The sequence below is a fragment of the Hipposideros armiger genome, unplaced genomic scaffold (assembly GCF_001890085.2).
Source record: "Hipposideros armiger isolate ML-2016 unplaced genomic scaffold, ASM189008v1 scaffold_324, whole genome shotgun sequence".
In the NCBI taxonomy this organism is placed as follows: Eukaryota; Metazoa; Chordata; class Mammalia; order Chiroptera; family Hipposideridae; genus Hipposideros; species Hipposideros armiger.
In genome coordinates this window covers 1,443,053-1,465,531 of record NW_017731674.1, presented here as the reverse complement: position 1 = coordinate 1,465,531, position 22,479 = coordinate 1,443,053, and the positions used below count along the sequence as shown (strand labels likewise).

Below are 22,479 nucleotides of genomic sequence, written 5' to 3'. Positions count from 1 at the left end.
CTGCTCCCAGCATGGTGTGAACCTTTCAGATATCGTGTGTGTGTAAATGTGTGAGTGTGTGTGTATGAAAATATATGCAGCATTTTAGATAAATCTTATACCCGGCTTGTTCACCTAAAAACGCGTCATGGGCACCTAGCCACGTGCCTACATGGAGCTCTAGCTCATACTTTGCAACGATTGCACAGCATTTCCTGCAAACATACCGTAGTTACAGCATTCTCCACCTGATAGAAAGTTTTCCAAGTTTGGTTATTTAAACAACTATTGCACCGGCAATGTTCACAGGTTCCACTTTCTCCACACCCTTGTCTGCATGTGTTGGCTTTTGTTTATTTACTCTTTTGGATCACAGCCATCCTGACAGGTGTGATGTGATCTGTCACCCTGGATTTGATTTGCATTTTCTGACGATTAGTGATGTTGAGCATTATTCAATATATCTGTTGGCCATTTGTGTGTCTTCTGTGGAGAGATGTCAATTCAAGTGCTTAGCCTGTTTTCAATCAGGTTATTAGTTTTTTGCTATTGAATTGCAGAAGCTTCTTATGTATTTTGGATAGTAATCTCTTATCAGATGTGTGGTTTGCAAATATTTTCTCCCATTTTGTGCATTGCCTTTCACTCTGTTGGGATCAGGTCCCTCTTTAGCTCATAGCAAATTCTTGATATTTTCTAGAAATAGTTTTATAGTTCTAATTTCACATTGTGGGCTATTTACTTTTATGTGTGGCATGGATATATCCTTATTTGTTTCTGAACAGGCTGTTGAATTGCCTGAAATTTTTCGCTGACCCTAAATGCCCCCTTTTCAGGCAGCAAGTGCCCACTTACACACGGGTCTTCTCTCATGTGTGTGAGGGTTGCCGTCTCTCCCTTGCTCTGTGCATCTATTTCTGTGCCCACCCCTCTCTCAGAGGTGTTTCCTGCTCTCATATCCCAAACAGCTCTCATTCACCCTTTGTCGCATTGCTCCACGATATTTTCTGCACGGCACATGCGTCTCTTTAGATTTCTGATTTACTCCTTGTTAGCTTTACGATATAAACTCCATGAGGACAGGGTTTTCTTCTGCCCCTGTAAGCACCTAGCACAGCCCTGAAGATACACTGAGGACATGTTTGCTGAGTGGATGGATGGGTGGAGGCCATGACTTCACCAGGGGTTTTTGCATTTTGACTTTTATGTTTAAGGTTTGAATTAATTTTGTCAAAGGGACTTGTACTAGTAACCGAAGAAGTCAGTGGAGAAGGGTCTTTCCAGCTCTTTGGAATTCTTTCATGTATGTGAACGGGTTCTGGTCACATTCACATGGCTTAAATATCGCACCCTCGGGAAGACTCATTCCAAGGAGCAGAAAGGCGTGAGGTCTGCTTGCAGGAAGCTCTGGGGGCCGTTCCTCTCAGGTCTGGAATCAGAACGGCCAGATGCTGTCACTGACCACGTGGCTCGCGGAATCGTGGATTTACTCTGCAGGTGCCTCCCCAGTGCCCGGGAGGTGCTGCGGTGCAGTGGTGGGTACGTGCCATGGGGCGCGTGGGGTACAGGCCCGCACTGGACGTTACTGTGCTGAAGGTGCTATCCACTTAGGGGGTGTGGCCATTTGTACGCAGAACACACAAAAGCTTTGCATGCGTGGAACAGCCCAGAGGCTCAGGGCGCACGTCTGTGAGGAAGTGGATGAGGAACGAAGACGTGACAGAGATGAAGGGAGGAGTGAAGAAAATGGAAGAAAGACGTGAAGGGAGCCCCGATGTGACTGAAGAAGCCTGGCTGTGGGGGGCCAGGCTGCGGCCGGTCAGAGGGCAGTGCAGGGCGATGACACACAAAACCCAAACAACAACAAGGAAGCGCTGTGGACTTGGGAATACAAACCCTGGTTCAGTACGAGTCGTGGCGTAACCAGACCGGTTTCAACCTGCTCCCGCTCAGCGACCACAGTGATGAAAACCAGCCTCATTGAGTTCCCGTGAATATTACATGAGACCGGGGTTAGATACACCTGGTGTAGTCAGAGGCTCCTGGGTCTGTCAGCTGCTGCTCACCCTCGTTTTAAGCGAACAAAGCAGAAATAACCACTGGGTTTTGGAGGCTAACAGCCTGAAACCAGTACCAGTTTCTAAAAGGAAATTCAGGCAGCAGTTTCTGAGACCTCGTGAGTTGTGTTTTGTCAGGGAGAAGCCATTTCTGAGCGCTTCTTTGTACAAGATATAGAGTGCCCCTTGGGAGCACAGAGCGAGCTGTCTGGAGTGAGCGAGGTGCGGACAGTTTCACAGCCGTGTATGGAACGCCTCGTGCAGGCAAATTCAGACTGTTTGGGGGAAGGGAACGCGGCGTAGACTCTCCTCGTAGAAGGATCCACTAGGAAGGCTGTGGAGGGGAGAAAGTTCTGGTCAAGCCCCCGAGGAAGGCGTCATGAGAAGGAATTGTGGGGCCCCTCCCCAGGGACTCTGGGAGACCGTGTGGGCTGAGGCGGCCCCCCGAAGGCTGACCGGGAGCTTGGCTCTGTGTGGACAGATGTTTGGATGGCGGTCATGGGCTGGGCCACAGCCCAGTCCAGTGTCTCCGAGATGTGCCTGTGTGCTCCTCTCCCTGGCGTGTTTGTCTGGGGGCTCCTTCATGGGCACAGAGGTGGCGGGGCCCACTGAGGCACACGTTTTACCGCGAAACCACGCTGGTCACCCTCGTGGGGTCTGTGCAGCACCAGCCCGGCTCCCACCGTCTTTTGTGTTTGGTAGTCTCATCTCCACCCTCTTCAGGCTTCTAGAAGCATCTGAATATGTGATTTTATTTTTACCACTTTGGGTGGGTCAGAGTTCTACCTAGAGAACATCACAGAAAGCGTCCGTTTCCTCACAAAAGTGTCTTAGCAATGCTGTCCTATGCGGCCACGGAAGTCTTACCCGTCCTGGAAGCACCTGACCACATGCTTGCTTCTCCGTGAAGCCTCCTCTGACCGATCAGCCCAAAGGGATTTCATCTCCGCTTAGAATTCTGTGCTGCGTGTTATTTGTAACCACAGAGCCAATATTTGGTTGATTATTTGTGTTTCTTAAAAGAAACTTTTTTTTTTGGAATAAACTTTCCATTCTAAAACAGTTTAATATTTGCAGAATCATTGCAAAGATCAGAACATAGAATCCCTGTTTGCTCCACGCCCAGCTGCCCTCTCACTGATGTCTTACGTTAATTAGTCTCGTATGTGTGTCACAAAGAACCAATGCTGACAATTGTTAGTAGCCAAAGTCCATCCCTGACTCAGATTTCCTGTCTTCACCTACTGCCCGCCTTCTTCCCCAGGACCCCACCCAGGGTGGCACCTGACATTTAGCTGTCACTCTTCCTTGGGCTCCCTTAGCTGTGACCGTCTCCCAGACTTTCTTGTCTTTGGTGGTCTTGACAGTTCTGAAGATGGCTCATCAGGAATTTTGTAGACTGTCCCTCAGTTATGATGTGTGATGTTTTCCTCCTGATGAGACTGGGGTGATGGGTCCTGGGGACGGAGACCACAGGTGCGAAGTGCCATTCCCATCACAGCCACACTGTTGGTAGGACTTGGCTGAAGCTGATGTCCACCTTTGCCACCTGGCTGCGGTGGTGTGTCCGGTTCCTGCACCGAAAGTTACTTCCTCCATTTGCGGGCCGTGCTCTTTGGAAGAAAGTGTCTGTGTGGCTGTCGTACTTGGGGGGCGGGGGGTGTCCCAGCTCTTTGGGAGCAGAATATCCACACAAATTACTAGACTTGTTCTGCACTGGGAGTTGGTCGATTCTCCCCATTTGTTTGTTCAGTTGCTGATTTATATTAACTTGGACTTGCAGATCTTTGTTTTGTACCTTGGGCTAGAATCCAATGCTACCTTGGTTTTTTTTTTTTTTTTTCTTTTGCTCCAATTTTTCCAGCTTTTGCCATTGGGACTCTGTCGGCTGGCTCCTGTGTCCCATTGACACCTCCCCCATCATTTTCCTGTGTGTATACTTCCCCAATTTCTGGCACATAAAGATTCTCCAGGCTCATCCTGTGTGTTTCCTGCCCTGGTCCCAGATGCGGCCGTTTCTCCAAAGAGGCCGGCTCCTTGTATCAGACGTGGCCTTAGAGACCAAGGTCTGGGCACCAGGTGTGCTCGCCGCCACGGAGGTGTCACTGCTTCTCGGTCCCCAGGTGATGCAGCGAGGAGACTGTGTGTGCGTGCCCACCCGTGAGTGTGCACATGTCTGTAAACAAACCCAGTGCTGCCCCTGGTGTCTCCACGAAGCTAAATGTGAGTTCACACTGAGGCCTCAGGTCTGATCCATCACCGGGGGTCCCTGTGTGTAACAGAGACACGGGGTCTCCGGCGCCACTGCAGACTGGTGCCTCAGGGTAAGCAAGGACCTCCCCCCTTTGGAGAGGTCAACGCGTGAATGCCATGGAACGTTTTTCTTGGTTTCATGTGGGAATCAATATCAAAATTATGAGAACACTGTAAATGTGAGTTTTTCTGTGTGACCATTCACAGTTTGGGTGTGAGTCTCAGTAAAGCTTTGTCACCCGCCTATACCTTTGCTAATGAGAAGTCCACGTGTGTGCTCTCATAGTTTGAACATTCTCATATCACGTGGCTGGTGAGTGTCCCGTCAGCCCTCTTAGCCTGTGACTCGCGTCCTCAGTGTGGGCCTGAGCTCTGTGATGACAGATGGCGGTGGCGCCTTGTGCTGCGAGTGTGGGCCTCACTCACCTCCTTTCCTTCTCTCGTTTTCTCGCCCTGGTGGTGGCTGCAGGCTCCAGGTCCGACGCACCTGCTGAGATGCTCCTGATCCACGGAGGGGCCCTGCTGCTGCCCCTGCTGCTGATCGTCTGGAGTCCAGCACACGCTCAGGTTAACCCAGGTAACATGGTGCCGCTCAGCCACACACACAAGGGCATCGGGGGTCGAGGCCATTGGAGGTCAAGGCCATCTGAGGTCAAGGCCATCCAAGGTCAAGGCCATCGGGGCTCCCGTGAAACACTCTGCCCAGGGGCCCAGAGGTCACCTTCTCCTTCCCTGTCACCTCTCGGGGAACATGCCATAGTAGGAACAGAAACACATATTCTCTCCATACAACATACCGACTCTTGGGAAGGGGCGTCTGGTCTTAAGTAGGTGGAGGGTAAGGACACTTTAAAAACAGGGGTGGACGAAGCAGCCATTCGCTTCCTTCCCTTCTGAAACAGAAGGAGGGAATTTTCAGATGCCTCAGAGATACCTGCACGTGGCTTTCCGGTGTTCCGGGCTGGCTCGGGCCTGTGTTGGGCTTTGGGGAACCCTGTCTTGTAGGGTCTCAGGCAGGCTCTCTTTCCTACAGGCTGTGGCCACGCCCCAAAAGAAATGTGCTAGGAAGAATGTTTTAGTCCCCCATATTTTTAGGAAGGATATTTTTTAACTTCAAATTGGCGTATACAGTTGTACCACCCGTCTGTTTGCACAGTAATTCCGCTTGACAACCTGTGCACAGGTGGACATGGTCCAGACTTAGTAGAGCTGCTCTGGTCTCGTCTCGTCTCACCCACATGGCAGCCGGGACCGGCTGGCTCGGCCGGGATGGCCTCGGCCCTGAGGATGGGCAGTGAGGCCGCATGCTCCTCCCACGGGCCAGTGTGGGTGTACTTTAGTGGGAATTGACAGGCGCGAGGGCATGAGCAGAAACGCGCGTGCCACAAGCCAGTGCTTGTCACGTTTGCTGAGATCTGTCACATGGCCAAGCCCAGAGGCGGGTGGGAGGGAACACAGTATTACACGGGGAAAGGTGGAGGACTGTGGTCACGTTGTCCATTTTCCCACAAGTGTAAATACAGGGAAGCATATATGAGCATGTACATGCTCTGTAGGACGAATCTTACAAACTGAGTGCATCCATCTGAGCAAAATCCAGCCTGAGAAACAGACCTCGCCCCAGCCCTCCCCACGCTCACCCCGTGGGTAGCCGTCCCCGGCTCTCTAACAACAGAGAGAGCTCTGGCTGGTTTGGTCCATTATGTGAATGGAATCACACGAGTAGACCTTCCTTTGTGCCTGGCCTATTTCGTTCGAGGTTTAGTGTATGCTGTCCATCATCCTGTTGCATTCAGTTGGCGATTGTTCTCGCTGTTGCACGGCGTTACTTTGAGGTTTTATGAATCCAGTTTACTGTGGATGGGTGTTGGACCATTTCCAGTTTGGGCCCGTCTTAAATAGTCTCCTGTAACCATTCTGTACTCGTCTCTTGGAGGAGGTGTGTGCTCGGGTCTTTGGGTGAAACCTATTATAAAGTGGGTTTCTGGGTTGTGTGTTATCTGATTTTTTTATGTGCTGCCAAAGAGTTTTCCAGGGTGATTTCCTCATTCCCACCCACGGCTGAGTGAGCATTGCGCTTGGTCCGTCTATATCTGGGTTCCTGAGGGCATTTTCATCTTGTTCTCTTCATACGGCATGAGGGCACGTCTGTGAAGATGCTCACCTTCGTCCCCCTGCAAAAATTCCGTTTCCACGGGGTGTTCTTTATACCCCAGAGGAGATGTAATCAAAACACCTTAAGAGCAAAGATTTACTGGTTTAATAAGCCCAGTGCCTTCTTACTGCCCTGTAACAAGCTTGGCGCTGCGGCTCCGATCTGAACATGGCGCGTGCTCTGAGTTCTCGCTCCGTGCTCCTCACGCTCAGTGAAGCCTGGTTGTCCCCCCTTCCTGCACCAAACAAGCCCAGTGTCATTGTCCCTCGTGGGTCTCCAAGGAAGAGTCCCTGTGAGTGCATTTGGAATGGTAGGGGCTTTGGTGCTGGGCACACTCATGCAGACTGGTGTGACACAGGACATTTACGTGACTGAACCGAAACAGCTGGCCCCGGTGTGAGAGAACGCTGCTGGAGCCCGAGACGGGCTGTGCCCGGAGAGCAAGCAGTTCCCCCCGCCCCTGCATACCCCATTCATGGCGGTCACTATTTCTAAGGCTCGTTCTGCCACGAAAGAGAAACATGGATCTTGACCTGCACTGGTATTTATAGGAACACGGGACATTTGAGGTCCGCTGATGGAATAGTCCTTCTCTTTACCGTTTCTTCTATTTTACCAAGTTCAGCTGAAGACAAGCAATGGGGCGTTGTCATCAGCGAGTCTAGTCACAAAGCTGGGGGTTCGTGGAGTCTTAGGGCTTGCACGCTGCAGAACACACAGTAAGTGTGTGTTGTTACAGCAGGTGTGTAGTAAGTGCGTGTTGGTTTAAGAGTGACTTTTCAGGAGCCCATATTGGTGTTTACTGAAAGACTGGAAGGTAACAGAATAAATTCTCGGCTAGTTGGTTTTCCTCTCAGGTTGGTCACATGGTACAAATAGATGGGATATTGGACTTAAGTCAGAAGAACTGGGTTAGAAACAAATATGGAGCCAATGTTTAAAATATGGAAAGCCAAGAGCCTCGTGGATGTCCAAGCAGAAGGCTATGTGGGAGTAGCCGGATGACCCCGCTGACCAAACCCAGGGCTCTGGGGTCCTGAGCGCTTGCCTACCAGCCAGATGACTGCCGTGTGTGATGAGCCGGCGCTTCTCTTCTGACCTGGCTGTGACAACTGCTTGTGCTGGGAAGGGAGGGACACTCCTTCTGCTCCCCAGCAGTTTAGGACCCAAAGTACAGAGTCAGGTGGGGCTGTGCTACCCGTTTCCAGCCCCCTCCTCCGCCCAGGAAGCAGGCAGCTTGCTAGCAGTTCAGAGCCCAGGGTGGGGGGATGTCCATGGGCGCCTAGAATGTTCCCACTTGGAAAGGAGGGACAGGGACATTTGGGGTGTGGGATTCAGAGAGGAGTTGTTCTCCGACAGCCTCTGAATTTGTTTTAGGCGCATCAGTGTGTCTCGCTCCTTCCGGTACCCATCCTGTGTCCCCATGGGCACTCAGGTCTCGGCACCCCAGCCCATTCACGTACAGGGGCCTGAGCGACATCTAACACTCTCGCCCCCATGTTACAGATAAAGAAACCGGGTGTCACTGGGGGGCTGCTTTTTCTGTGACCACACGTCTAGCTGAGAGAAAGCAGGGACCCACGGTGCCTGTCGTCTCACCAGACCGCCCAGCCCCTCAGGGAGCGGTTTGAGGAAGTGACCTTTCTCTGCCAATCACTGAGCCTCATGGTTTCCTTTCTGTGACTTCCAGTGTCCCTGTATGGGTGGGGACAGGTCATTAGGGTTGGAGGGGCAGCCTGGAGCCAAGAAGCAGAGTAACGACCCCGATCACAGAACATTTACAGCCGGCGTGGTCCCCTAGACAGGCTGAGGCTAGAAGCCCTTGGGACCCACTCACCCTCGCACAGAAGCTGCAGCCCTGGAGACAGGCCAGTCCCCTCCCCACCCCGTGCCCCCCTAAGGCTGGCATGTGTCACCTAACCAGCACACACCTCCAAACTGGAAAATCAATTTTCTTTCCCTGGGTTCTCACCATTCATGTCCCCAGAGATGTGCTGAGAGGGTTTATGTAGCTCATCTGTTAATGAATGTGGTTTCAGGGTGCATGTGTATGTGTGTGCATGAGTGTGTGCACACATGTGTGAGTGTGTGAACGTGAATGTGTGTGTGTGTGCATGTGTGTGTGGCCTGAGCAGGGCCCTGGGAGGGAAATTAAAGGCTGGGAGAGGCCGTCTGGCTGAATTGCTCTTACGTGGGCCATGCTAGATGCTGCCCAGGTTGGCTCCCTCTCGCTTGTGTGTTTGTTTGTCGAGCCTGTTCGGAGGGTGGCCTCGGGTGTTCTTCCTGCCAGTAAAAGGATCTCCCTCTGGGGACAACAGGAACTCCTCTGACCCCTAAGCTCCTTGGCTGTGCCAAACAGGGAAAAGGAGGCGCAGCGCTCAAGGGGCAGCGCCAGCTGATGCTCACCGAGCCCTCCCCACGTTCCTGGGCCCCTCAGAGAGGGGTCGGCACATGTGATCTTCAGTCATCCTGCAGCGTCTTATCCCGGCTTCACAGAGGAGATGCTGGGGCCCAGCCGCATCAGGTGACCCAGCTAAGTGACAGAGCAGGGGTGTGACCCACCTCTGTGTGCACTCCGCTGCCACCTGAGTGTTAGAAGGGCCACATGTCTCCCACCAGGTCAAGTCCCCGTGCTGAGATACTGAAGGCGGGACAGTGAGCTAGGGATGGAGCAATCGGCCAGGTCAGGGGAGAGGAGGAAAGGAGAACAGTGGCCTTAAAAACAGTCACGGAGGCACCAACAGAAAAAGAAAGGACAGGGTGGTTATCAGTGAGGTCACAGGCAGAGGCGGGCTTCGAGTGGCACCAGAAATAAGAGCCGCATAACTCAGGGCTCCTCAGGACGTGACAAGTGCTCTGTGGTCCAAGTCGTGTCTTCCCCCCATGACCACAAATGCTAGGCCGTGTCCTTCCACCCAGCATGCAGCTTCTGGGTTTGTTTTTTAGATTATTTTATTTTTAAACTTTTAATAAATTTATACCCCCTTCAGCCATTTCTCCCACCCCCAACCCCCTCCTCCAGCAAACATCAATCTGTTCTCTGTATCTACGAGCTTGTGTGTGTGTGTTTTAGATTCCACATATAAGTGAGAGCTTAGAGTATTTGTCTCTCTGACTTATTACACTCAGCACAGTACCCTCTAGGTCCGTCCATGTTGTTGCAGATGGGAAGATTTCATTCTTTTTTACGGCTGAGTAACACTCCACTGCACACATGGACCACATCCTCTATCCCTTCATCCGTCAGTGGACGCTTAGGTTGCTTCCATATCTCGGCTCTTGTGAATAACGCTGCAGTGAACATGGGGCTGCTTATACCTTTTTGAGTCAGTGTTTTCGTTTTCTCTGGATAAATACCCCAAAGTGGAATTGCTGGGTCATAGGTAGCTCTGTATTTAAAGCTTTGAGGACCCTTCATGCTGTTTTCCAGAGTGGCTGCACCCGTTTACATCCCCACCAGCAGTGCCCAAGGGCTCTCTCTCCTCCACACCCTCGCCAGCACTGGTCATCTTGTCACCCTGACAGGTGTGAGGTGACATCGCACTGTGGTTCTGCTTTCTGATTCCCTGAAGACTAGTGACGCTGAGCACCTTTTCATGGACCTGTTGGCCACCTGTGTGTCCTCTTCGGAGAGATTGCTATTCATATTCCTGGCCCATTTTTAACCACATTGTTGCATTTTTTCCTATTGAGCTGTATGAGTTCTTTTGGATAATTTGCATATTAGCCCCTTATCAGATAGACGGTTTGCAAATATCTCCCTTTCTGCAGACTTCCTCCCGTTTGTTGAAGGTGCCCTTTGCTGCGCAGAGATTTTCATTTGATGTGGTCCCACTTGTTGATTTCTGCTTTTGTTGCTTTTGCTTTTGGTGTCAGCTCCAGAAAATCATCAGTGAGACCGACATCAAGGCGCTTCCGGCCTGTGGTTCCTTCTAGCTTTGCGGCCGGGCCTTATCTTCAGCCTCTCATCCATTCCGAGCTCGCTTTTGTGGTTAAGCGTTTTGGGGTAAGATAGGAGTCGAGGTTCATTCTTTTGCATGGGGCTTTCCAGTTTGCCCAGCTCCACTTACTGACGAGACCGTCCTCTCCTCATTGTAAATTCTTGCTCCTTTATGGCTAATTGACAGTGTGTGTGTGTGTGTGTGTGTGTGTGTATTTCTGGGCTCTCGATGCTGCTCCACTGATCTGTGTTTATTTTATGCCAATGCCACACTGTTTAGATGCCTACAGGTCTGTAATGTGGTTTGAAACCAGGGAACACGGTGCCACCAGCTTTGTTCTGCTTTTTTAAGATTGCTGTGGCTATTTGATGTTTTGTTGTTTTTTTTATTGTGGTTCCAAACAAATTTTAGGATTATTTGTTCTATTTCTTTGAAAAATGCCACTGGAGTTCTGTTAGGGATTGCACTGATTCTGTAGATGGCTTTGGGTAGCTGTACATTTAAACAATATTGATTCTTCCATTCCATGAGCATGGAATATCTTTCCATTTATTTGCATCTTTTTCAGTTTCTTTCATCAGTGTCTTATAGTTTTCAATATACAGGTGTTTTACCTCCTGGGTTAAATTTATTTCTGGATATTTTAATTCTTTTTGCCATTGTAAATGGGATTGTTTTCTTTATTTCTCTTTCTGATAGTTCATTATCAGTGTATAGAAATCAACAGTTCTTGTGTATCAATCTTGAACCCTATCATCAGGCTGCAGGTTTCTTTTGCTGTCATTACTCCACAAATCTGGGGCCGTGGCGTTCTGAGCGTCACACAGGCAATGAGCCTCCCTCAGTCCTCCGCCCAGGTTGTCCCCCAAGCTGGTCCTTCCTAACCCTGAGGCCTCACTACACACACGCGTGCTGCCAGCCGAGCATGACGGCAGCGTGGCACAGTGAAGGCACCTCGGCACTGGGAGGGGTCTGGAGCCTCGTTCCAGCTCTGTCGCTGTCGGGCTCTGTGACTGGAGGTAAATCTCTGCACCTCACTTTGCTCACTTATTAAATGGGGAGAATAAATTGCTCTTTGCGTGTCACAGGGTCCCTGTAAGGGAACCAGCTGAGACAATGGAAGTCAGTGGGCTTTGCAAAGTTAGATGCAAATATTGAAGGTTTGGATTTCTTATTTTTGGAGGAGAAGGAAGTTAAAATAACCCAAACACCATAAAACATTGGTTTCTGTCAAGCAGAGGATGGAGGAGGAAAGAGAAAGAGTTCATTCCTGACCATTGTGGTCCCTTGTGGTCTCCAAGAAAGACTCAAGTTACCTTTGGGGACTGAGGATTTCTAACAGGCTTGAACCCCGGCCATCCTGATGACAAAGGGACAGGCCGAGCACATCCGTGACCGAGCGTTTTTCTGGGAGAATCATGTGATTGTTGACTGAGCTGTTGGCCTCAGCCACAGGCCTCGGAGGAGCGTGGATGTGGCGCGGTGGGCCTCCCAGAAGTTTCTGGTGGTTTGGACGCGTACATAGTCAGGTCCGAGTTAAGACATTCCGAACAGCGGGGTTTCCGGGGCTCATCAGGAGGGGGTGAGCTGTTAAAAAGCACGTGACCTTTGTCATGACTTCCACCATGGTCCCCTGTGCTGTGTGGTGACTCCTGGGCGTCATGGCCGACGCCTGTCGCCGTGCTCGGCTGACTAGGTAATTGGCAAGTGCTGGGGGAGTAAGCAGAGGGCAGCAGAAGAGGCCCACGGGCGCCATTTCCCTGCATTTTCTGTAAAGAAGGGTCAGAATTAGGCCACGTGGGACGTGGTCTCACCAAGACGGTCAGAAGCTGAGAAGGAGCCCCTACGCATGTCACCCCTTAAATATTGGGGATCCAGGTGCAGAGCGAGAGAACCAGAGGAGGATGAAGGACGAAAGCCGGGGCCCCAGCGTCCGCCCCTGGCCTCTGATGGCAGCCGCGCAGCAGCCTCTGCGCCCCCTCCTACAGCTGGGGCCGCCCGGCATCTTAGTGGCAATAAATACAGGAAAGGTGCTTGTTTACCCAATTAGCGTAAACCTCTTACTCCTGGCATTTCAAGGGAGGAGTCCAGACCCAGCGTGCAGGGGCTGAGCTGCCGTCAAGGTGGGAGGCCAGACGCTGAGCATCTCCAGGCACCAGTGCTGCTGTCTGAGAAACGACTCTGCCCCCAGGGAGCCGGGCTGTGGGCAGCGTCCGCCTGGGAGCTGCCATCTAACGGGCCTGCTGGCTGCTGGCGGTTAGGCCAGGACTGGGGCCTCGTCAGGGCTTCTCTGACCGAGGAACTTGCTCAGTGCTGGAGGCCTCCGACCGCTGCTGCGACTGTGACAGCGACGCAGCATGTGGGTCTGGCCTCTGGCTGTGTTTCCTGATTAGACAGAATCCACCCCTGGTTTCTCTTATGGGAATGAACCTGAGTTGCCCCTTTGAAATACTGAGAGTAAGAATTTACACATGTTTGGAAAAATTGAAGCACATTTCCCCTTATTTAAGCCATTAAAATGCCTGCCTGTAGATGGACCTGCTTGGCCCACTTCCCTCGGAAGCCAGTGGGTCTTTTTTAAAAAGATGTGTTTGCACCTTCGACTCTCCGAAGCGTCTGTGACCCCAAATCCAGGCTGACTGACAGCTCGGCAGCCTCATCTGCCTCACCTGGCAGAGGAGACGTTCTTCGCTCTGGGCTCTTAGTGGGGGGCAAGCTCGGATTCTTGGTCATGTGGTGCTTTTTGGGAACGCTGGTGTGCTCTGGGCCTCCCGCCCCGGTGGGTCCTGACTCCTTGGTCTTGTCTGTTTCGTTCAGCTTGGTTTTCACGGGGCTTCTCTTCAGGCGTTTCTGTTGCCCGTCCTCATAGCCGACGGGTGGCAACTGAGCTGAGGAAGAAATGCTGCCTCTAGAGCAGTGGTTCTCCACCTTTCACAGGAAAACACATATCTTCGATGGTCTTAGGAACCGAGACACCGCTCCTCTATCCGTCTCCAGGCCCACATGCAGATACGCCCACATACGAGTCCCCGGCGACCCCTGTGAAAGGGTCGTTCGACCTCCAAAGGGGTCGCGACCCACAGGTTGAGAACCGCTGCTCCAGAGGGATGGGCCCTGTCTCCCGAGCCCGGGGACTTCTCCCGCGGGGACCCTTTGCCGGGGCAAAGCCAGGGTCAGCCTCTCGCCCCTGCCCCAAACTGAGCAGTGGCTGGACGTGGCTCAGAAGCCCTGCCAGCCCCTCCCTCCCGCCTGCAAGCAGAAATAAGTTACCTCGTCTCTGTGGCCATTGTAACTCATCGTCAGTGATCACGCTTTACTGTTCGCGTGGCGAGCGGAGCTCAGAGCCAAACCTGAGGCCCATCACAGCAGAGCCTGTAGAACCAAGTGCAGAGTAGTGTGGGTTTTAACCTTAACTCCGGCTTATCTTACTGTCCCCACTTCCTTTCCCCTGAAACCACTTTCCTCCCTTCCTTCCTCCTTCCATCCCTCCCTTTCTCTTTTTCTTTCTTTTATATCTCATACAGTTTTGGAAGCCAACTCCAATCTTTGTTTTAGAATGGGTCAGAGTAAGAATAACTGCAAAGAGAATGACACGTAAACTTTATTAACGTTACTGCTGTAAGCAGTCGACACAGGTGAACTCGGATTTCCTGCTGTCACCGCTGCCCCGAGGCCGGAAGCTTAGACAACCTCCCCAAAGCCACAGGGCCTCAGCGGTGCTCGGGAGAGAGTGAGCACAGTATTTACACGTGATCCCCTTTCCGGGACGTCAGGGACTGAGTCCGTCCCATCCCGTGAAGAGAGCTAAGCTCCGTAGAGACCATGTGAAGTCTCCACTGCCTGCTTCCTGAAGATGAGGAAGTTGGAGTTCTGAGGGCTCTGGTGACCTGTCCTGGGGTCCCACCATTTGGGAGTGGCAGGACCGAGTGTTCAGCACAGATCTGTTGTGGTTAAAGCTGTGTCCCCGTCTTCTCAGCTCCCCACCTTCGCAGCCGCTTAGCCGCCTCCGCTTCCGTGCTTGTTGGAGGAAAGGTCGAGGGCTTTAGGGGAAGCCTTCCCTGACTTTTGTGGACCAAGAAGAAGGATGCATGTTGTCTGGCTCTCACCTCGGGACCCTGAGACCCCTTTTCCGGAGCTCGGCAGTCATTGTCTCTGCAGAGTATTGGGCACTTATAGGAAAACGAATTCTAAAGGCCAGTTTCTAAGGCGATTTCGACTTGGGCAAAAGAGGCCTTGGCCACACAGCCTCACTGTTCCTGGGGGAAGCCACGTGACCCTCCTTGGGTCAGCAGGTCCCATGATGCAGAGATGTCCCGGAGCAGGGGGCCAGGGTGACAGCCTGCGAGGTGGGTCTTGTGGGGCACGGCCCCGTTTCAGCTTCTTTAATGGGACCGTCTTGTCCGTTCTGGATTGGGAAGGGCTAGATCATGGTAGCTGGGGTTGGAGAAGGGAACTGGGGGTCAGTCAGGAGGCCTGGATCCCAATACACGAGTCAGCTGTGTGTCCTCGAGTAACTCACCTTTCCGGGCCGCAGAGGTTCTGATGTTTAACATGGGTCACTGCAGGGGTGTCTCCTCGTGGCTCTGAGGTCTTAGGAGCGGCGCTCCTAGACCAGGGAACTGCTGTGGGTCTCCTCCTGCTCAGCCTCATCTCCCCTGTGCCCAGAGAGCCCAGGTGTCGGCCCTCGGTGCCTCAGGCCTCACGTGTCCCGCTGCGTTCTCCTGGGGGCCGCATGGGGGACGCTCGTTGACGGTGAGCCGTGGCCTGGAGTTGGCAGCCAGGCGGTGAGCAGCATGGGACAAGCAGCCCTTTCAGGCTCTCCGCCTGGGCTGTGTCCTGTGAACGCGGCTCTCGGAAAGCTGGGCTGGTGGCAGCTGCTCGTCCTCAGGTGCCTGCCAGGCCTACGGGTGCCCCTGCCAGGCAGAGGCAGCCAGCCTGGTACTTTTCCACTCTGGGAATATGGAAGCAAGAGTCGGCATGTCTGTCCAGGGGGTTGGTGGGGTGTGGGGGGGTGTCAGGAAGCCCCCACAACGGCTCGGCAGCGAAGTCAGGACACACTTGTTCTCACAGCGTGTCCTGCGTCCCCAGCTACGTCTGCCTTTTCGTGCTTCCTGGTGTCGCATGAGGTGGTTCCTGCAGACAGACCGATGGCTCAGGACCGGTGACTGGGGGCTGGTGGGGCGAGCGGCCGGCACACAGGACTTGGCAGCTCAATCGTCGCTGTTGGCTGGGATCCCTTCCACAGAGGAGTTTACCCAAAATAGGCGTGTTCAGGAGGAAAACCGCCCTGGCACTGCTGAGAAGTGCCACGCTGGGCGCCCTGCGCCAAGGCTGGTCCTGGTGCCAAAGACCTACCAGGAAGAAAGGCCATCCAAGCCCAGCACGGCCACTTCCCAGGCCCTTGCCCCGGGCCCCTGGGTGTCCGGGGCTGCTCTGCAGGTATCATTTCTCCTGCATTGTTGCTCTAGCTGGAAATCCCAACACGGGGGGTAGTTTTCATTGAGGTGTAATTGACATGTACATTAGTTTCATGTGTACAGCATAATGAGTCTCTATATATTGTGAAGTGATCATCACAATAAGTCTAACATCCATCACCATATGTAGTTAGAAACATTTTTTTCTTGTGGTGAGAACTTTTAAGATCTACTCTCTTCGCAACTTGCAAATATGGAAGATGGTATTAAGTACAGTCTCCATCGTCGGGACTCGTTTATTTTATAACTAGGAGTTTGTGCCTTTTGACCCCTCCCCCTTTCCTCCATCCCCCAACCCCCGCCTTCGGCAACCTCCGCCCTGTTCTCTGTATCTGTGAGCTTGGTTATTTATTTTTAGGTAACACATATACGTGAGATTGTACGATATTTAAGTATTTCTCTGTCTGACTTGCTTCACTTGGCCCAGTACCCTCTAGGTCCGTCCATGTTGTTGCAGATGGTAAGATTTCATTCTTTTCTATGGCTGAGTAATACTCCACTGTGTATATATATATACAAATATATATATATATGGACCGCATCGTCTTTATCCAGTCGTCTGTTGATGAGCACTTAGGCTGCTTCCATATCTTCACTATTGTGAATAATGCTACAGTGAACATGGGGGTGCATGTCTTTTTGAGTTAGGGTTTTCATTTTCTTAGAATAAACACCCAGAAGTGGAATTGCTGGGTCATGAGGTAGTTCTGTCTTTAATTATTTTGAGGAACCTCTGTACTGTTTTCCATATAGGCTGCACCAATCTGCAATCCCACCAACAGTGCACGAGGGTTCCCTTTTCTCCACAGCCTCGTCAATATTTGTTATTTCTTGTCTTTTTTATACCAGCCGTTCTAACAGGTGCGAGGTCACATCTCACTGTCGTTTTGATTTGCATTTCCCTGATGACTAGTGATGTTGAGCATTTTTTCCATGTTCCTATTGGTCATTGGTATGTTTTCTTTGGAAAGAAGTTAATTGATGTATAGTTGAAATCTCCAACTATAATTGTGGGGTTGTGCATTTTTCCCTGTAATCTTTGTGGGTTTTTTTTTTTTGCTTCATTTGTTGTGCAGCTCTGTTATTAGGGCATAAATATTTAGGACTGTTGTGTTCTTAACTAACTTCTTTATCGTTAGGAAATACCATCTTTATTCCTTGTCTTGAAATCTTTTGTCTGGTGTTAATATAACCACTCCAGCTTTCTTTTTTCATGGATATACTTTTCCACCCTTTTACCTGTCACTTATCTATATTTTTATATTTAAAGTGTATTTCTTGTAGGCAATATGTAGTTTAATCTTTTAAACTATATGATTTTTAAAATCCAATATGACAATCTCTACTTTGTAATTAGGGATTTAGACCATTTATACGAGTATTTAATGGGCATATTTAATGGCAGTATTTATATGGTTAATTTTAAATCTGTATTTTTGATATTCATTTTCTATTTGTCCTATGTTCTTTGTTACCTTTTTTATGCCTTCTTTTCAAGTAATTGAATTTTTTATGATTTTGTTTGATCTCTTCTTGACTTATTAGTTATGTCTTTTTAAAAACATTATTTTACTGCTTGCTTAGGGTTTGCAGTGTACATCTCTAACTAAATAAAGTCTGTCTTCAAGGGTTCTTACATACCTTCATGGAGTACAAGAAGCTTTCAACAGGATAACTTCCGTTTTTCTCCTTTAAGCCTTTATGCTATTGTTGTCATGCATTTTACGTTTGTAAATGTTGTAAACCCCACAATATGGTATTTTTGTTTAGATAGTCAGTAACTACTTAGAGAGATATAAATAACAGGCCTTATCTATTTACCATGTAATCACCATTCTGAGTGGGAAATTTGCTGTCATCTTTTCTTGGCCCCCTCTGTGTTTCTTTTCTCTGGCTGCTTTAAAAAGTTTCTCTTTGTCACCTGTTTTAAGCAATTGGATTATGGTATGCTGTAGTGTAATTTTCTTCACGTTTCTTGTGCTTTAGGTCAGAGAGCTTCTTGGATTTAAAATTTTGATCAAATTTGAAAACATTTTCATCATATTTTATTCAAATAATTTTCTGTCTTCCTCCCACCTCTTCTTCAAGGAATCCATTTGCATATATAGTAGGAGGTTTGAAATTGTTCCACATCTTACTGATGTCTAGATTTTGTTTGTTGATTGATTTTCTGTCTTGTTTCATTTTGGATACTTTCTGTTGATGTCTTTAAGTTCACAAGTCATTTCTTCAGTGTGTAATCTGCCTTTAATCCATCCATTGTGTTTGATCGCCCACATTCAAGTTTCCTCTCTGGAAATTTGATTTACATATTTCCTATGTTGTCTATAGTTCTCCTTATAGTTTTGAACACATACTATACAGTTATACCTCTTTTAATGTTCTTCTCCAATTCTAGCTTCTGTGTTAGCTCTGAATCAGTGTTTTTTCCTCATTATAGATTCTATTTCTCTGCTTCTTTACATGCCTGTTTTTTAATTGCATGGGACATTATTATACTAAAAAATTACTTATTGTTTATCTGAAATTTAAGTTGGGCTGGGAATCCTGTATTGTATCTGGCGACCCTGTGCCCCGAGCGCGCTCGCCTCCTTGCTGTCTCCAGCTCTACCCTTTGTCCCCTCAACTCAGGAAGTGCCCCCACCTCCGCCTGTCCCCACTCGTCCTGCTGCAACGCAGACACTCTCCGGGCAGGAAGCTGGTGCAGTCGTGGGGCTCATCGTGTTTGGTTCCCTTCTCTGAGGGGCCGCTGTCCTTTGTTGTCTGATGTTCATTTTGTTGAAACCCAATCTTTCATATGCTTTGTCTTTTTTTTTGGTTGTTTCACCCAGGAGAATAAATCTAGTTCCTGCTCTTCTGCCTTGGGTGGGAGTGGAAGTCCCTCTCGCGAGGTTACTGTGTTTCGCCAGGGGCTGAAACGTGATGTGGGGAGGGGAGGGTTGGAGGCGGGGGCAAAGCCGTGTGTTCAGCACCTTCATAGCCGAGCCTGTTGGTTTGCTCCATCGTTTCATGAAGTCAGAATGTTCTGGGTCACAGGGGGTGCCTGCTGACTGTGAGGATCATCACCGCTGTTGTTGGGAAACTGGTCAGAAGAGCACACCTGCCAGTGAGGGGGTGGGGATGCCCCAAGGGGTCATCGCTGAATAAAAGGGAAAACCAGCGCCATGCATCACGTTACGGTGCTTGGCCGAGTCTGGACCGAAAGGTAGGTTTGGCCGAGGGTCCGTGCTGGAACAGCCGAGTGGTAATAAGTTTGGAGGCGGGGCCAGGGAGAAGAGGCTGAGAGAGGCGTGGTGACCAAACTGGGGCCGTAGAGGGACTTAGGAAGATGTGAGTCGACTTTTCCATGTCCAGTAATAAATTACATTCTTCCTGTGGGTCTCTGGAAATAAAAATAAAGGATTTCCTCTCTTTGGCTTCTCTTGGTCCAGACATATGCCGCTACCCCCTGGGCATGTCAGGAGGCCGCATTCCAGATGAGGACATCACCGCTTCCAGCCAGTGGTCAGAATCCACAGCTGCCAAATATGGAAGGTGAGGATGGATGCCCAAGACAGCCTGAGCTCTGCCTGGGACAGATTCCCTGGACACTGGCACTGACTCGGGCGGGGGGGACAAAGGAGGTGCCTGGCGGGGGCTGACACACGAGGGCCTGTCCCGCTCTGCCCGTTCTCAGGGAGCAGGCTCAGGGCTTGGCATCACAGGCTGCTCTGGCTACCCCGCCCCGCCACAGAGGCCCCAGAGCCGCACCGCAGCAGGGGGTTCTCTGATGTGCAGGCGACCCCCTTTCCCTTCACCCCGCGAGCTGCCGCAGGAAGCTGTGGGGGGTGGACATTAGGTAGGACACTGGCACTTAGAGACCCAGTCCCCTTCTCATGGGGGTCTCGTCACTCATTCACTCACAGAGGGGCCAGCTCTCCATAGCAGTGGGTGGGCTCCCACCCTGGGGTGTGACCTCAGGGGTCCTGGAAAGCAATAGGCTCCTGTGTCAGAAAGCTGTGAGAGCGATTCCTCCTCCTGGAAGCGAATCCTTTTGGTGGAAAGTGCTGATTTCTGTGAAAATGGCGTCACCCGTAAGAAAAGGCGCCACTCTGCTAAGCCTTCTCCATAAACTCTGTCTCAGTGTGTGAAGGACGGGAGTGGTGGTTGGTGGGGATGGGGGTGAGAGGGGACATCTCTGAGCAGAGGTTCATTGCAGGGACGAGGAACGCGGTAAGAGGTTCCCCAAACAAACCTGATGCTATTTCCCAACTCTGCTCACTGGCGGCTCAGCCCGGAGGGACTAAAATGAAACCAGATTATTTACTGCTCCCCTGACAGGCTCTCCTACCCCTCGCTCCCAGCGTGGGTTTCCACCGCTTTCTGCTGGCTGACACGCCCATCCTCTGGTTACATAACCCACACTGCAGGTCCCATGATTCCTCCCTCCCTGCTCCTAGCACTTGATATCCACGCGGGGAGCGCCCGCCTCCTGTGCTGACTGATGGGGGAGGGGTGGCAGAGGGACCCCTGGGGAGTGGAGGGGAGAAAGCGACTCAGTGTGTGGCCTCCCCTGAGATCTCTAAATCGGGATGGGAAATAAGGCTACACGTGATCTGAGGCCTCAGGCGCCCTGGAGGGGACTGTGTTTCTGGGCTTCGTGGCTTTCCAGGGAGAGGGGCCTGACCATAGTGGGTGCTGTGGCGGAAGTCAGATGGGGGGGGACCCACGGAGTCCCTGTGGACTGGACCCCAGCCCCCCCCCCCCCCCGCAGGACAGGCTGCTCGCTGTGCACTGGCGGACGGTCTGTGGTTTCATGGTTCCTCCCTCTTCCCTTAACCCCCGTCTCAAGGCTGGACTCGGAGGAAGGGGACGGGGCCTGGTGTCCCAAGATTCCCGTGGAGCCAGGTGACCTGAAGGAGTTTCTGCAGGTTGACCTGCACACCCTCCACTTCATCACCCTGGTGGGGACCCAGGGCCGCCATGCGGGGGGCCATGGCATTGAGTTCGCCCCCATGTACAAGATCACCTACAGTCGGGACGGCACGCGCTGGATCTCCTGGCGGAACCGGCACGGGAGACAGGTAGGAAGCCAGGGCGTCCTCGCAGAGAAGCGCGCGGGTTGTCTGCAGCGGTGTCCACAGGCCCGGCCGCCCTGTAAGTGTGTGACCCAGGCCGGGGACGGTGGGCACAGAGAGGGGTGCCAAGGCCACCAGAAAGCCGAGTGCTACCTTCAGAGCTGCCCTTGCGTGAAAACAGAGGGCCCATCACGGGACGACGGGGGTGACGAGAGTCAGTGTAACTTCGTAGCCTCGCCCACTTCTCCCCTTCTGTCTCTGCAGGTGCTGGATGGGAACAGTAACCCCTATGACATTTTCCTCAAGGACCTGGAGCCGCCCATCGTGGCCAGATTCGTCCGCTTCATCCCGGTCACTGACCACTCCATGAACGTGTGCATGAGGGTGGAGCTGTACGGCTGCGTCTGGCTGGGTAGGTCTCTCGGGGGGCGGGGGGGGGCTGTGGCCCCGGGGAGATGAGAGCAGCAAATCAGAGCGGGTGGGGTCCCTCGTCCCTGGAACGCAGCATACGAGGACCACGCCTCCTCCCCGCGGGCCGTGTGTGCCAGTCTCTCCCCGACTGCTCCTGCGGCCCGCTCCCAGCCGTGCTCCTGTGTGCCCAGCCTGAGCCTGGTGGACACGCTGCGCGAGAGGGCACAGCGGGAGCCTCGGGCGGCTTCCTGGGTGGGTGGTCCCAGCGACGCGCTGACCAGCCTGTTTCCTTGGGCAGATGGCTTGGTGTCGTACAGTGCTCCCGCCGGACAGCAGTTTGTGCTCCCCGGGGGTTCCGTCGTTTACCTGAACGATTCTGTCTACGATGGAGCCGTTGGGTACAGGTAAATTCTGGGGAGCTTTGGCCGTCAGAATGGGCCAGGGGCCAATAGACGGGAAGCACATCTCATCAGGGCTTGGGAGCCGCTGTCAGTCAGCTGGCCGGCCAGTGTCGACTTAGACCCTGGGCATCGAGAGAGAACTGAGAGGAGTGAAACACACAGTGTTTGCCAGGAACGCAGAGCCTCGTTTGGGAAGACGGACCAGTCCCAAGGGAGACAGCAGGGGCTGAACTGCGTGGTGGGGCTCTTTTGATCCTTAACACAGGACATGGGGTCTGACACAAATGAGAGCCAGCTTGTGGGGACAAAGGGCCAGAGGAGTTGAAGTTACAAGTGTAATAAATGGGGAACAATGAGTCCCATAAATGTAACTGCTGTAGAACTTGTGACGGGAACACGGGGGTTTCTAGGAGGAGATGGTCGCTGGAGCACAGGAGGCAGGTTCCGAGGACGAGAATGGCCCGACTCTCGCACAGGCTGGAGCTGGGACAGCAGGACCGAGGGAGGCCAAGGTGCAGCAGTCAGGTCCAGGGGCGCTCAGGGTGGGCGAGAGCTGTCACTGCCGGTCCCACTTCGCTCCGAGCCTTGCCTCTCCTCTACCCGACGTGGACACCTTCTCCCTCTTAGCTCGGTCTTTATCTGCAAAGGTTGAGCCTGGCAGAGAGGTTAGACCATGGTGAGGCCCAGATGAGAGAGAGAGACAGAGAGACAGAGAGAGAGAGAGAGAGAGAGAGAGAGAGAGAGAGAG

General features: G+C 51.9%; 1 protein-coding gene across 10 annotated transcripts in view; it reads left to right on the top strand.

Moving 5' to 3' along the window:
• DDR2 (discoidin domain receptor tyrosine kinase 2) overlaps positions 1 to 22,479 on the top strand; it is a 103,741-nt gene that overhangs the window by 52,170 nt on the left and 29,092 nt on the right. For all 10 annotated transcript variants that reach the window (XM_019660656.1, XM_019660655.1, XM_019660660.1 and 7 more), the window contains 5 exons: positions 4,759 to 4,866; positions 19,294 to 19,396; positions 20,694 to 20,925; positions 21,184 to 21,331; positions 21,629 to 21,734. In XM_019660656.1, the coding sequence (XP_019516201.1) occupies positions 4,785 to 4,866; positions 19,294 to 19,396; positions 20,694 to 20,925; positions 21,184 to 21,331; positions 21,629 to 21,734 (671 nt within the window). In that variant the 5' untranslated portion in view covers positions 4,759 to 4,784. The remainder of the gene's footprint in view (positions 1 to 4,758; positions 4,867 to 19,293; positions 19,397 to 20,693; positions 20,926 to 21,183; positions 21,332 to 21,628; positions 21,735 to 22,479) is intronic.